General features: G+C 39.0%; 1 protein-coding gene across 18 annotated transcripts in view; it reads left to right on the forward strand.

The window, feature by feature from the left end:
* Nucleotides 1-13,603, forward strand: part of MAGI2 (membrane associated guanylate kinase, WW and PDZ domain containing 2) — a 1,255,661-nt gene that overhangs the window by 1,066,841 nt on the left and 175,217 nt on the right. For all 18 annotated transcript variants that reach the window (XM_070617000.1, XM_070617003.1, XM_070616985.1 and 15 more), the window contains one exon: nucleotides 11,933-11,964. In XM_070617000.1, the coding sequence (XP_070473101.1) occupies nucleotides 11,933-11,964 (32 nt within the window). The remainder of the gene's footprint in view (nucleotides 1-11,932; nucleotides 11,965-13,603) is intronic.

The following is a 13,603-nucleotide window of genomic DNA, read 5'->3' on the forward strand; positions in this document are numbered from 1 at the left end:
CGTGTTGACTTTGAATGTGTAACAGAATGACAAAGCTGAAGCCTATTATAACTGCCGTGCCTTTCAAGTTTATCCCCATCTTATTTATAACATTAATAATTGGAGAATTCTCCCATTAACCAAAGACAATCCACATGGCGTGCATTGTGAAAGGGCAAATCTGTGGAAGGGTTTATTGTCTTTTCTTAAAGATATGTCTCACTCAGCTTTTATATTAATAAAAAAATTCTCCACTTTAAAGCAGGGTGGTAAATACATGACCCACGTGCCACCCCTCTGTGCTCCTATTGCCATGTCTGGGAGGCTAGCTGGTAAACACACAACTCCCGCCTGAGCCAGTCGAGACTCCTCAACACAGCGCTCCGGGCAGCCAGTTGATCAGAGCTGGCGTGAGAGCTGAAACTCATTTGTCATCTCCAGTCTAACAGTCTGTAAACCCTCCATTCCCAAAAAGAATCACCATGAGTACCTATTTATTCAGGTCTTCCTCCCGCCGCGGGTGTGGTTTGCCTGTTTTCGTGTGGTTTCTCTGTTGTCGTCAGGAGGAGCTTCTACTCCCTATCTTCTCAGCTCACCTGAGTTTACAGGCAGCTGTGGGCGTCTCCAGCAAACAGACAGAGTGTTGCCTTAAGCACTGGAGTCTCTTGGTCTCTCCTGGGGACTCTCTCTGACACTACAGGTACTTCCTCAGCCTTACGCAGGGACACCCAGGAATGTGGAGAGTCAGCACTCTGGGAGAACAACACGCCACGAGGGGCAGTCCTCGTCCCCAGTGGGGGAGAGAGTCAGCGGGTGAATGCCCCTGTCTGGCCGATCCACAGAGGCTTCTGATGGGCGCTCCTCGTGGTTTCTCAGAAGATCCACACGGGCGCTGAGTCCCAGGTGCTCAAAGTGATAATGGGCTCGTTAGTGTATTCCGCTTTGCTGACCTACCTCCCTCATCCTTCATTTGTGCTTCTTCGGGTCACCCACGTCCTCCTCGCAGGGTCTGCTTTTGGGAGAACCCATACCCCAAATGGCATCTTTTGTCTTCGTGTCATGTAAAATGTGGATTCACAAACTTCACTCGGTGAAGTTCCTCCTGGGGATCCGTGGACTGAGATGTGGGCTCTGAGTCGTCTCCACCGCACACCCGCTTCCTCCCCCTCCAGAAAGTCCCACAGGAGAACTGGCACAATAAGAACAGGAAAAAGAGGAAAAAAACAAAACCAAAAGCAAACCAAAAGAAATCAGTCGCACCAAGAATTTCCATTACAAGGCAAACAAATAAGCAAATAAATAAAGCTAGTACATAAAAATAATAAATAACACCAATAAATAATGAATAAAGTAAATAAATGAAAATTTATTTTTATCTCTGTTTGGTGATTTTGATTATTGGAAAATACCTTCCGAGGGCAGTCTTATGATGATATTTGCACTTTATCGCCACCAGCAGTGCCCAAGTGATGCTAATCAGAGAAGTCAGACCCTTAAATGAAGATTTATTTCAAGCCTCAGCTGGTTAAGTTAGTCAAAACAGGAAATAAATAAATGTCAGTTCTGACTATATTTCAGACCTTAGTTTATAAAAAGAGATGGATGTAGGTATAATGTACATATAAACATAGACAAATAGAGATGAAGTTGTTCTTTACATAAAGAGATTGTACTACTAAGAACTTCCATTTAACATGGCATCAGGCCAAAGAATGTCCTCTGTTCTTTCTCCCAGCATCCTAGGAAAGTGCCAAGAAGACATAGAAAAGATAACGTCGGGGATTCACAGATTTGAGCAATGACAAAACCGCTTTGGTATTGCTTTATGGGGCAGTGAGAGCGGTGATTATCAGTCACTCTCTTTTCACAACTGCTTTCTTTCAACCAGTTCTGAAATCTCAAATCCCACACCACAGCATAGCAGAGAGTAGAGAGGACAGCATGGCGACAAACTGCCCCCTGGGACGTGTGGCTCAATTACATTGAGCACCGTGGATAGAGGCAGAGTGATAAGCGGCCTTGGGGTCGTATATAGAGACCATCACAAATTTTTTACAGCACAAATGTTTCTTCCCAAAACAAGCAAACAAAATTAGGAAGTTGGGTCAGGAGAAGGTCTCCTTACAATCCAGCATTGCTGCATGACACCTGTTGCCATGGAAGTCTGGCTGCAAACTGAGTGCATGTTTTCCCTGGTGTGCGAAATCCAAAATGGGTATGACTTCACACCATCACTCCAGCGGACACCAATGGAGGCCCTGAGCCTGCAGCTGCATAAATCTTCCCTTTTTAAATGGATGAAAAAATTTCAAAGGCCAGTATAGAGCATATAACAAAACAGGTAAGCATGTAAGAAAGGGATAATTATGATGAGCCTTGAAGATTAGGATGAAGAGCATGACACAGAAGCAGATTTACTGCAGAAAACAGAAGAAACTGAGAATACGTGCTTGCAATCCTCAGATGCTGGAGGATGTAACATTTAAACAATGGAAATGGGCAGAGCAGACTTAAATGCCAAGACAAGCAAAGTGATGTTTGACGAAGTAAAAAGGCTGTAATAAACAAATTTGAGGGCTTGGAATTACCTCGGAAAATTTAAACATTTATTAGAGTCAGTACAAGGTAAAACTGACGCTACAAGAAATGAGTGATGTTCTTGAGAGGGAGTCTCAAAGTGGAGGCCAAGCCCAGGGAACCAGGGAGGGGCATGTCTGAGTCACCAGAGGAGCAGGGAAGGAAGGCAGTATGAACCAAGAGCTTTGATCTAACCCCTTGGAAGGGAGAGCGAGGCCTTGCCCACTTTTGATAAATACTGATGGATGAAGAAATTAAAGGTCAAAGAAATTAAAGAAAGAAATTGAAAAAAAGCAGTCAAGATCGAGTCTACAAAGAACAGAACCTCCTTTGAACAGTACTTCCCAAATGTGCACGTGGGTCACCTGGGGATCTTGTTAAATTGCAGATCCAATTCAGTCAGTCTGGTGTCTGAGATTCTGGACTTCTGTCCATCCGCCAGATGGAGCTGATGCTGCAGATGCTCAGGCCACATCTTGAGTCAAAAGACTTTAGAGCAAGCCTGAAGCAGACGCACTTACTGTATTCCAGGAAGAGTCATTTAAAACCAAGTCAAACCCAGGCATCTGCTAGCAAGTTAGAAAGCATTTCCTTTGAAATATATATGAATATGTAGAGTGGACAGACCTCTTTTGGAGGCCACTATTCCACCTATGACATCAAAGATATGCTATTTCTGAAAAATCTGAGGGCATACCCCAACAGAGGACCAAATTCAAAATCCAAAAATGGAGAAAGAGGGGCCTAAAAGGAATTGTGGTGAGCAGTAAAACCAGTTTAGTTGGCCATGTCTAAGTAATCACTGTGTAAATAATTACAGGAAAATGCAAAGACAGAAACAATTCCTTTAAAAAAAAATTATAGTTATCGTGAACTGGAGGTGCAGTTCAGACTAGGGCACAAGGACTGCCAGGTGAGGTTCAGGTGGGCTACCTGCTCTTCTGACCAGGATCAGAAGGAACTTAACAGAACCTCTAATGGGATGAAAATGATTTGCTGTGTTTAAAGCAAGTCAAAGCAAGCCATTCACCATATAGCAAAAGGCCACTTAAGAGGAAGCTTGAAAGAGCAAAAAGCCTAAAACAAAGAGAAGAAAATAATGTGCATCTGTTGTGACGATCAATTGTTGAACGCTTTTCTGAAAAGCAGACCTCTATTTTGTAGAAAAAGAATTCAAAATGCATGAAAAGCATTAAATGGAACAGTGCATCATTTTATACTGATAAAACGTAAAGTGCACTATTTTTTAGTTCTCATTAAAATAATTCCTATCATTACCTTTACTTTGTTAAAGATAAAAAAACATCTGAGCCTTGGAGAGATTAGGGGACTTACTCACAGTCACCCAGGAGTGAGCCACAAAGCAAACCCAGGGTCCCACTCAGAGCCCAAGAGGTCATCCTCATAGTGGATGCCCTCCCACGTAGAGGTGAGACCATGGAAGTGGTGCGGGATGGAGCTGGGACTAGAACCCAAGTCAGTTTTGCCCCGTGTTCCGTGTGCACAACCCCTCTGCTATACGGTCTCGGAAACTGTGTTTCTGTTTACACCTTCCCATCTGAGTGTAAGCTTGCTTATTCCAAAAGAAATCTTCCCTTCACGGGGGGCTGTATGCCCCTACAGCAACCATGACACTGTTTCTCCAACCCCATTGCCGTTTCTGAGTTCCACTTCCTCACTTTCCATTCATTCGGACCCACTGAAATCTGATTTCTGCCTCCGTCATAGAAGTTAACCTGCTTCCTCTGAGGCCACTGGTGACCCTCCTCTTTGACAATCCACTTAAAGCCTTGTTTTATTAGTGTTTCTACTCGCTACTTCTTGAAACTTTCTCTCTGTTTGGCTGTTATTTCCCAGACGCTGTATTCATTCCCCTCCATACCCAGAGGAGATCTCTCTTCATGCTACACTATTTTGTTGCATTATTTTAAGTGTAACCTGACACGTTGTATCTCTAATCCTGAGTCCTCTACTGATCTCCAGGCAATAGAGCCAACTACTGCACCCCATCTTCGCCTGAACCCAAACTCCCAAAGGCACCTCAAGCTCATTTCACTCATAACCTAACTTGCCAGACTCCACTCAAAGAAGCCTCTGTTCCTACATTTCTTACCTCAGCTAATGACCATCATCCATCCAGGTTCCCTAGCTGGAAGTCATCATAGATTTTCTCTTTGCCTTTCTACCACTCCTTCACCCCAGCAAACTGCCATGCCTCATCAGTTCTCCTAAGTATCTTGCGACCCTGTCTCTTTCTGTCTACCCTCCTCACCCTTCACACCTATTATTCATTCATTCACGTGTGTCTATTGAAGTATCCACTATGCATCAGGCTTTGTGCTAAGTACTGGGAATACATTGTGAACAAAATAGATTTCTGCTCTAATGGAACTTATACTATAGTTGGGGAAATGGTCGTTAAACTAATAATTTCCCAAATATAGTTATGTAAATGTGATTTCATAAATATAATTCCAAATAGTGATGTCATTTAAAGGAAAAATACAGATGCAATGGAAAATTATAATAGAGAACTTTGATTTGAAATGAAAAGTCAGGGACTTCTTGCCTGAGGAGTAATATTTAAGCCGACACATTAAGAAGGAGTCAGAGATAGCTGTGTGAAGAGTGAGAAAGAGTGGGCAAATGAAGGGGTTTGTGCAAAGGCCCTGTGGTTAGAAAAGCCTGGCTTATTCAAGGAACTTCAGTGAGTGAGGAGGAGTGACCCATGACGTATCTGGGTGTAAGCAAGGATCAACTTATATAGGGCCTTGAGATTTTGTGTTTTATCCTAAATGCAGTGGGAATCCACTGAAGGATTTTAAGCATGATCAGGTTCTGTGACAGCAGCAAATTTGCTGTTGCTTTGGTTCAGGCAAGAGATGGCGGTTGGCGTGGATTATAGTGCTGGCTGTGGAGATGGAGAAAAGTGGATTTGAAGTAGATTTTGGAGGCAGAATAGAATTTGATAAGAAAGTCCTCACTTTCTTATCATCAGAACAGAAGGAGATGTTAAGAATGACTTTCAGGTTGCTGTCCTAAAGATTGGGGAGGCAAGTGAAATTCACCAAAATAGGAAACAGAGGAGAAGTTTTCAGAGGAAAGATCAAAAATCCCACTTTTGCTGGGTTGAATTTATGGTGTTTGTGAGACACTCACAACTCAATAAATATTTATTTAATGTTGATGTAATGTACTAACATTCAATCTATCTTAAGTTACTTAAAGATGTTTCTGGATGGGTTCTCAAAAAAAAAAAAGCAACAGTGCTATACATTCATTATTGTAAAAAATATTACTCTCAGAATTGGGATTTTTTTATTTGCAAGTACTGGTCTCCTTTCACATTTTCCTTGCCAGCTGTTTACAGCGCGCCATAAGCATACAGAGCAGCTGCTCTCTCTGTGGCCCTTGGTCTTGTTCAGAACATAAGGGAAAAGCCCTTTGTAGTTATTAAGATTTTCTGCAAGCCCCACCTCACTCTGAACTAGCTCTCTGGCACAGTTCTTCCTCTTCCAATCCATTCCTGTGTTCCTTCAAAGCTGTTCACCTGCCCTGCTTTATTTTGAACACGTCCTTTGTGTAGCTGAGTTTATCAGAAGACAACACGTGCAGGCTTATCCTTTCTACATACTCATTGAGATTATTTGAAACAGTTGCCTTGCCCTCTCCATAAGGAACAAAGCTGGGAGGAAATGGCCATTTGAAAATAGCTTTATAGTGTTTATAAGAAAAAGACTTTTATTTAAACGATGCAGAAAGGATCATTTTTAAAGCATTGCAGAGAAAGCTTCAGCTCACCACATTAAAAAAAAAAAAAAAATGCTCTCCAGGCCAAATATGGCAGCCAATTTGAAATTTTCTTTACAAATTGAATATTATCTTGGCTGAGACATGGTGGTACGAGGGTTGGGTACCAGCAACAGTGTGTCGTCTAGGCCTGCTTATTGGAAAGGTTATTTTTTAGCCTAGGTCAGTTTCATTAAGAAAAATTGCCCTTTTACTGACTTCAAATAGCTTAAACAAATTATCTAAAGGAACTGCAGGGTTTAACCAATTTAATGAATTTTAATAAGAAATACATAATCAGTCAAAAACCAGAAAAAAAATGAATAACATTGAACCAGTTTTAATGGAAATTAGCTCATTACCCTGCTGGCTTACATTTACCAAAGGCTGAATTTCTGATGGAAAATTTGCCAGGCTGTGGGAAAATGGGAGGATCTTTAAATTAAAGATTAATTTTATTAGTGGTATTTTTCTCCCTTAAATTAGCCCTAACTGGAGATTTTTTAAACCCTGGGGCTCTTTTCCTCCCTTTGGGAAAATTTTTAAAAATTATTTCCTCCACTGGAAGAGTTTCCCACAGTCCCTGAAATATTTTCAGAAATATCATAGGAACGTGAGTTTTCTTTACTTCCTACAATCCTGTACGAGAAAGGATAGTAAGGGGTGGGAGGGTGGTGCGGGTGTCCAGGTGAATTTCCTGTACTCCAACTGATGAAACGGGGACTGTGAAAAAACAATCTCTTTCTTCCTCTCTTTTTTCTTCCTCACACTCATGCGATATGCACGTAATTTTGTTCTCCTTTTCTTTTTACTCTTCTTTTTCTATTGCTTTATTTTTTGTTTTCTAAATTGTGGCAAAATACACATAACATAAAATTTTCCATATTAGCCGTATGTAAGTGTATAGTTCTGTAGCGTTAAGTACATCCGCATTGTTGTATCTTCCTTCTTTTTTAAGCAAAACAGAATGCACAGCTCTTAATAACCCAAGACATGGACATCTTCAGCGAAACAGGTCTTTATTTCAAGGTGGTTCCTGCTCCTTTTCTATTGCTTAAAGAAAAAGAGAACTGGAAAGTTTTCCCCTGATCTCTGTCATTTTTAGTAACTCTAGAATCCCCTATGAAATACATGAAGCTAACAATAATCTTCAAAACCAGAGTCATATGTTGTAGCAAGTACTTCACTTGAAGAGGAAACCAATCCACGTTCTACAAACAGGGGTTCAATACATCGAGTCGAGTATGGAGGCATATTGAAAGATTTCCTTCTGTTTGGGGAAATTCCCAGAAATCTTGAAAAATTGCCTTGGTGTAATTCCAAATTGAGGATATCACGATGGGACGCTCTGATTAAGTTGCTCATCACTCTATCTTGATCCCTTATTTGAATTGGGGTGATTTTAAGAAAGTTCATCATCTTGTTGCCCTGTGAAAATAAATATTAAAAAAAAAAAAAAAAAAAAACTCTTACCAAACAATTCACAAATGCACACTAGAAAGGGCTCTGTTTTCAGAGCTGCTGTAAATATACTGATGTTCTTTTATTTGGGGCATCGTGCCTCAGGTGAAATAGCTTCTGCAAAGAGCCACTCTGTGGAATATTCCTCTTGGGTTAAGGCAGTGCTGCTAACCAGTCATCAAGCAATTTGAAAATGGTCCTTGTGACACTGACATTGGCCACACAGGGCTCTGGATCACACGAGGTGAGGCATCCGTCAAGGCTGCTGATGAGCAGGCAACCAGCACACTCCAGGGATCTGCGTGGCAAATGGAATGTTCTGAGCTCTCTCCTAAAGCAAGATTCCTAACAATAAAACATTGGAGGGTGTGCAAGAAATGGAAACATTAAATATTTTCTGGGGTTTTACTTAATTGAATCGATGTTACCTGCAGTAGACATTGCTATTGTGTGTTCATTTTGAAGTCGTTACCCAGGACATATATAAAATGTCTCCTATATAGGGTGTGTTCAGATTTAGCAAACAAAAATACAGAATTCCCAATTAAATTGAACTTCAGATAGACAACAGATAATTTTTAATATGAGTATGTCCTATGCAATATATGTCTCAGGCAGTGTACAGGACAGACTTACACTAAAATATTATTCCTTGTTTATCTGAAACTCAAGTTTAACTGGGCGTAGTATATTTTATCTGGCAACTATATTCCTATAGTCTATTAAAAATTGAATTTAGTTGACATCTAGAATTTAACTTAAATTTCAGCATGAGGTCAGTGTTGTCTTCTCGCCTCTTCCATTTTCAAATACTGGAATTTCTTGTCTGAGCTTTTTGCACTGTGAATCTGTTTCTCTGCTCATCTCACTGTGCTTTTAGGTGCAGAATAAAAAATATATTTTAGTTTTATTTCTTCTTCTAAAGAAGACAGATTTTTAGAGGTCTAATTCAGTCATGTGCTTTACATTAAATGTATCTAAATGTGCTTATTAGCTGCATCTAAATTTTCCCATTGATTCCCTTATCTTACGTTTCTTTTTATGTCCCTACTCATGTTTCAGTTGGCTTATAGCTGTACCTTGAGGTCTTTCACTTTTGTTGTCTTAGAGTCAACATTAAATAAATATGTTTGTATGTGCACATACACACAGACACACACCAATAAATGTTCAGTATGGAAAACATGCGTTGAGTCGTTATAGAGAAATTTTAATCCCACAAGGGAATTAGAACATACCACTTTCTATAAAAGTAGGGAAAATAAGGACCAGAAACAAGCTAAAACATAAAAGAACTGTTACTATTACTTTAAAGAAAAAGCTCTTTTCCTATGAACTTGGTTTCATAAAGAGGCCTGTCAGCTCTGAAAGGCTGAAGACAGAGTTACATACAGCCCTGTTCCTGTTTCCTGAGAAGTCGGTGGCGGGGAACCCAAAAGCAATAGTCTCAGTGAAGCCAGCCTACCTGGCTCTGTGACCCACCTCAGACCAGAATGATTTCAGAAAAGGAAGCATGGCAGAAATAAGGATTGAAAAGTTTTCATTTTGTTTTTGGTATTTTTAAAAAATGTTAATTGGAATAGACTAGCTTTCCTAGAGGGGCTGTTTCTATAAGAAATTGTCATGCATTTACGATATATAATAATTTTATCCACACTATTGTAGTATTTCTGTAGCTCTTCCAATGAAGTTAAGCAGAAAATTGGAGCTTAATCGCATAGAAAACCTGACCTTCTGACTCAATCGTGCCAAATTGAGGATATCCAAAATAGATGTTTTCTATTCATCTTAATTTAAATGTTGGTAGCATGATTAATAATTTGCCAAAGGAACACAAAGGGTAACATAAGTTACTTATTTTTAAGGAAATCTGCTCTGATACTATTTCTTACTACCTAACATGACTTACTCTGTAGCAAGGAGCTTCTGTTTGACAATGACTCAGAAAGGGCAACAGTTGCTTCAAAGACTGAAGCCCCCGCAGCACAATTCAGCATTAGAAATATTCCTGAAGCTGCCACAATGAGAGACTAAAGAAGTCCTGGGTCGTGCCAATGGTTTGAGGTCAGACAATGAAACAGCCTCAAAAGAACGGGAAGCCACAGTGCCCCTGATGAAAGGTGGTCAAATTAACAACCCCTGTCTCTTTGTCTGATCTTGACCAATATCCTCCTAGGCCATTTTAGTTCTGGCACCATCACTGCTGACAGGTCAGGTGGTTATACATTTTTTCCATAGGAGGAATAATTATCTTTTAAGATAGTGTCCCTTGTGGAGAGGAGAACTCCATAACAGAGGAACCATTTTCAATACATCTGTTTCAAAGTCTAAGAATCTCCCAGAGTTGAATAAATATAAGAAGGCAAATATTCAAAATCTGTTCCAGCGCTCCAGAAGAAAGTGACAACACACAGAAAGCAGAGGAAATAATTGAATGTTTTGACATTGTGAGAATGTATAAATGACATCTTTTCTCAAAAGAACTGTTGCTAGCAATTCCATAAAACAGCAAATAAATTTTATCGTTCACTGAAAAGAACAGTTAATTGACCAAAAGGTTTCAAATTTTTTCACTTTATAATTAGTGGTCAAATTGTTTTCGTTGGCATTTTACAGAATGAGTCAAGGAGATAAATGTTTCTGTTTATCTGTAATTTTTACTCGCAGCTATTTCTAAAAAGGATGTGATTAAATCCTTATGTTTAAATTATAATCAAACCACACATTGAAGAGAATTGTTTTCATCAGTTGAAAAGAAAGATGAGAATGTACAGAGTATGTGAGAAAGTAGGCTTGTTCTACCGATCTACTTCGGTAAAATGGTTCTGACACTTGAGCATGAAATTAAACTCTAGGTTCCAGGGAGAGCTCAGAAATGTGGTGGATTATATGCGTTCACTCTTTACATACAATGAAGCATCAGTTCTTTACAGCTGTGTGTTGAGGTGCGATTAGTACTTATGCCGTTCCTGGGTTGGATTGCATAATCATCTAGCTAACTGTGAGTCCAGATTTCTGTAGATCTTTCCTATAAATGGGTTATGGTTTTCAACTATCCCCATTTTGTACAAATCCCAGTTTTGAAGGTGGTAAACGTGGTATGTGGCATATTTTCACTATTTCTTTTTTTGTTGGACATTTTATCAGATACCGCCTAACACTGAGTAAAATCATTGAAAAAAAGAAGATATAATATGAAAAGAAAGTAATTTTGTTCTGAATGCTAGCTGATGTTTTGATTTGCTAGGGTTGGTATATGGCAGCCCCTCTTTCATTATTTTTAAGCTTGTTTTTTTAACTGATTCTATATGATAAAATAATAATAAAGGAAAAAATATAAGGGAGTTAATCTATCCTTTTAATTACCTTAATGGTCATTTGGATCCCAACAGAGTCAATCCATCGTACCATTTTTGGTCATTGAATGGGCTCAATAAGTTGAAAAAAGCATGAGTTTGATGATATATGATTCATTCAATTAACAAATCTTTTGAGTTCCTTTTTCATGCAAAACGTTATGCAAACCCTAGGGTAGAAGGATAATAAAGTAGATATCTGCTCTAGAGAAGATCTCAGTGGGAGAGCAGTCCCATGAAAAGTTATCCTAGAATCTTATTCATAAAATAAGTATATACATTATTTTTTAATTAGAACTAATGAGGGCTTATTGATTGATTTTTAACCACATAAAGCAAGTACATAAAGCAGAATTATTTCTTATACTAAGTACAGGTGTTTGCCTTTAAAAATCTAAATTTCTATCTATATTCTCTCTCTCGCTCTCATTCTCCAGCTACGGCTGTGAGACAGAAATCCCTAAAGATGACTCAATCTTAGATCTTGTAATGTGGCTGACTATTTGCAATGTAGTTACGCATCTTCTCTGAGCTTCAGAATTCTCAGCTGTCAAATAAGAAACTGCTCTTAGAATCATTAATATTTATAATCCCAATGAAGTTCTTTGGGATCTTTGAAGAAAGCTACACAGCCAGGCAGAATTTATTGTTGCTCTTATTGTTTGCTGTTAACTAATTTAAAGTAACTTGCAATTATGTTAATATCATGCCACCCGTAAGTGACAGTGGGGTATATTTTCAGAGTTCAAATATTGTTTTCTTTATTACAGGTTTCTTTTCTCCATGGAAAACTCCAAAGCCTGTAAGTTGGAATTATTATGTTTCTTTCTTTATTTCTAGTTATTATTGCAGTCCCATTAAGTAATGGTTGAGTTGAGTGGCCTCAAAATCTCTTCCTCTCTGATGTCAAAAGAACAAGTCCTCTGTGTCCCTTTGTCTCATATTTGTCCTACAAATAGAAGAATAATTCATCTTACTTTCTTATAAAGACTATTCTGCCTGTTTTTTAATGTTCCTACAAAATGAGCATTAACACTATTCAGTATGGCATACTGAAAATACTCTAGAAAACTTTGTTTTCCCCCTGTTAGAAATACTATAGGTTTTATAACCTGGAAGTTTTAGAAACAATGCAAATTATGAGTCCAGAGGTCTTGACCAGCAAATTAAATCTGTTCCACCAGAAATTTAGCTCTATATATGTTTGTATATTTATATTTACATTTTAATACATACAGAACTAAATATATATGTGTGTACGTATGTCTGTGTGTGTGAAAATTTATATATTTTTTCCGCCAAATCTGACAGTCCCTCAAAGGGTGCTCCTGAATCTTCACGTGCTGGTGATCTCTACCATCACCTGACCCCTCTGGGCCTACTTCCTGTATGAAGCATCCTGAAATGTTGATGCTGGTGTAGGAGGCTGGTGGATTTTAATAATCTCTTTGTGAGGCTAGGTTAGTCAAGTTGGCTTCACAGTCAGAGATGGTCTTCACCTGTCTCTAAATGGCCATCTATCTTGCCATTAGATTGAAACTAGTAATTGCCCAAGTCCCAGAAGCTGGGACTGGTCTTCTGGGATCCCATTTTATGGTATGTGGGAATTGTCTGCTCTAACTGGAATATATAAAACCCACGATGGGAAGAGCACAATAGCAAGGTGGTTCAAGTCAAAAAGAACTCAAGAGAATCGCATCTTCCACCTACTTCTTTTCTTTCCTCTCACAGTCAGCAGTTCAGATGAAAGTGGCCCCTAGTCTGGCCAGTGAGTGGGAAATTCTTGGGTTAATTGTATGCTTCTCTGATTTCTTTTGCTGATTGGTTTTCTCATTTTAGAAATGGAGATAATATAATTTTTCCTACTTTTCAAGTGCAATAACTGGCTTAATTAAATAACATGCCTTGAAAATGGTTTGAAGACATGTGAAAATAGAATATTATTGAGACCCATAATTTTCCTGAGCTACAGCTTTCTCTCAAAGAGAGATGAGGAAGCCAGGAGCTGAGGATGAGGGACTGGTGCTGTCGGCCTGCAAAACATTCTCCCCAAGCATGTCCTTGTTTAGGATTTGGCTCCTCTGGTCCACAGAGAATATCAAATGGGAAAACCAGTCCTATCTGGGCTTGGTAAACCACTTAGTGACGCATGTGATTTTCAAAAGAGGTATTTAAAAATGTTTAAAATGAAATTTGTTTTATCTTGACCAAGATCTAAATGATTCCTTCTTTTCACCATCAAAGTTAAATCTGTGCTCTGTGATTACACACGTCTTTATCTGATTTAACAAGAAACCTTGCAACCTCATCATGGTGCTTACAATTATGCAATCTAGTGATTTCCTTATATGTACCACATTTACACAAATTATGCCGTTTGGCATAATTACAGCATTTTCTGTCATTATAGTAATTACATCCATAGTTAATAATTCCAAAAA

This window comes from Equus przewalskii, chromosome 4 (genome assembly GCF_037783145.1).
Source record: "Equus przewalskii isolate Varuska chromosome 4, EquPr2, whole genome shotgun sequence".
Classification (NCBI taxonomy): Eukaryota; Metazoa; Chordata; class Mammalia; order Perissodactyla; family Equidae; genus Equus; species Equus przewalskii.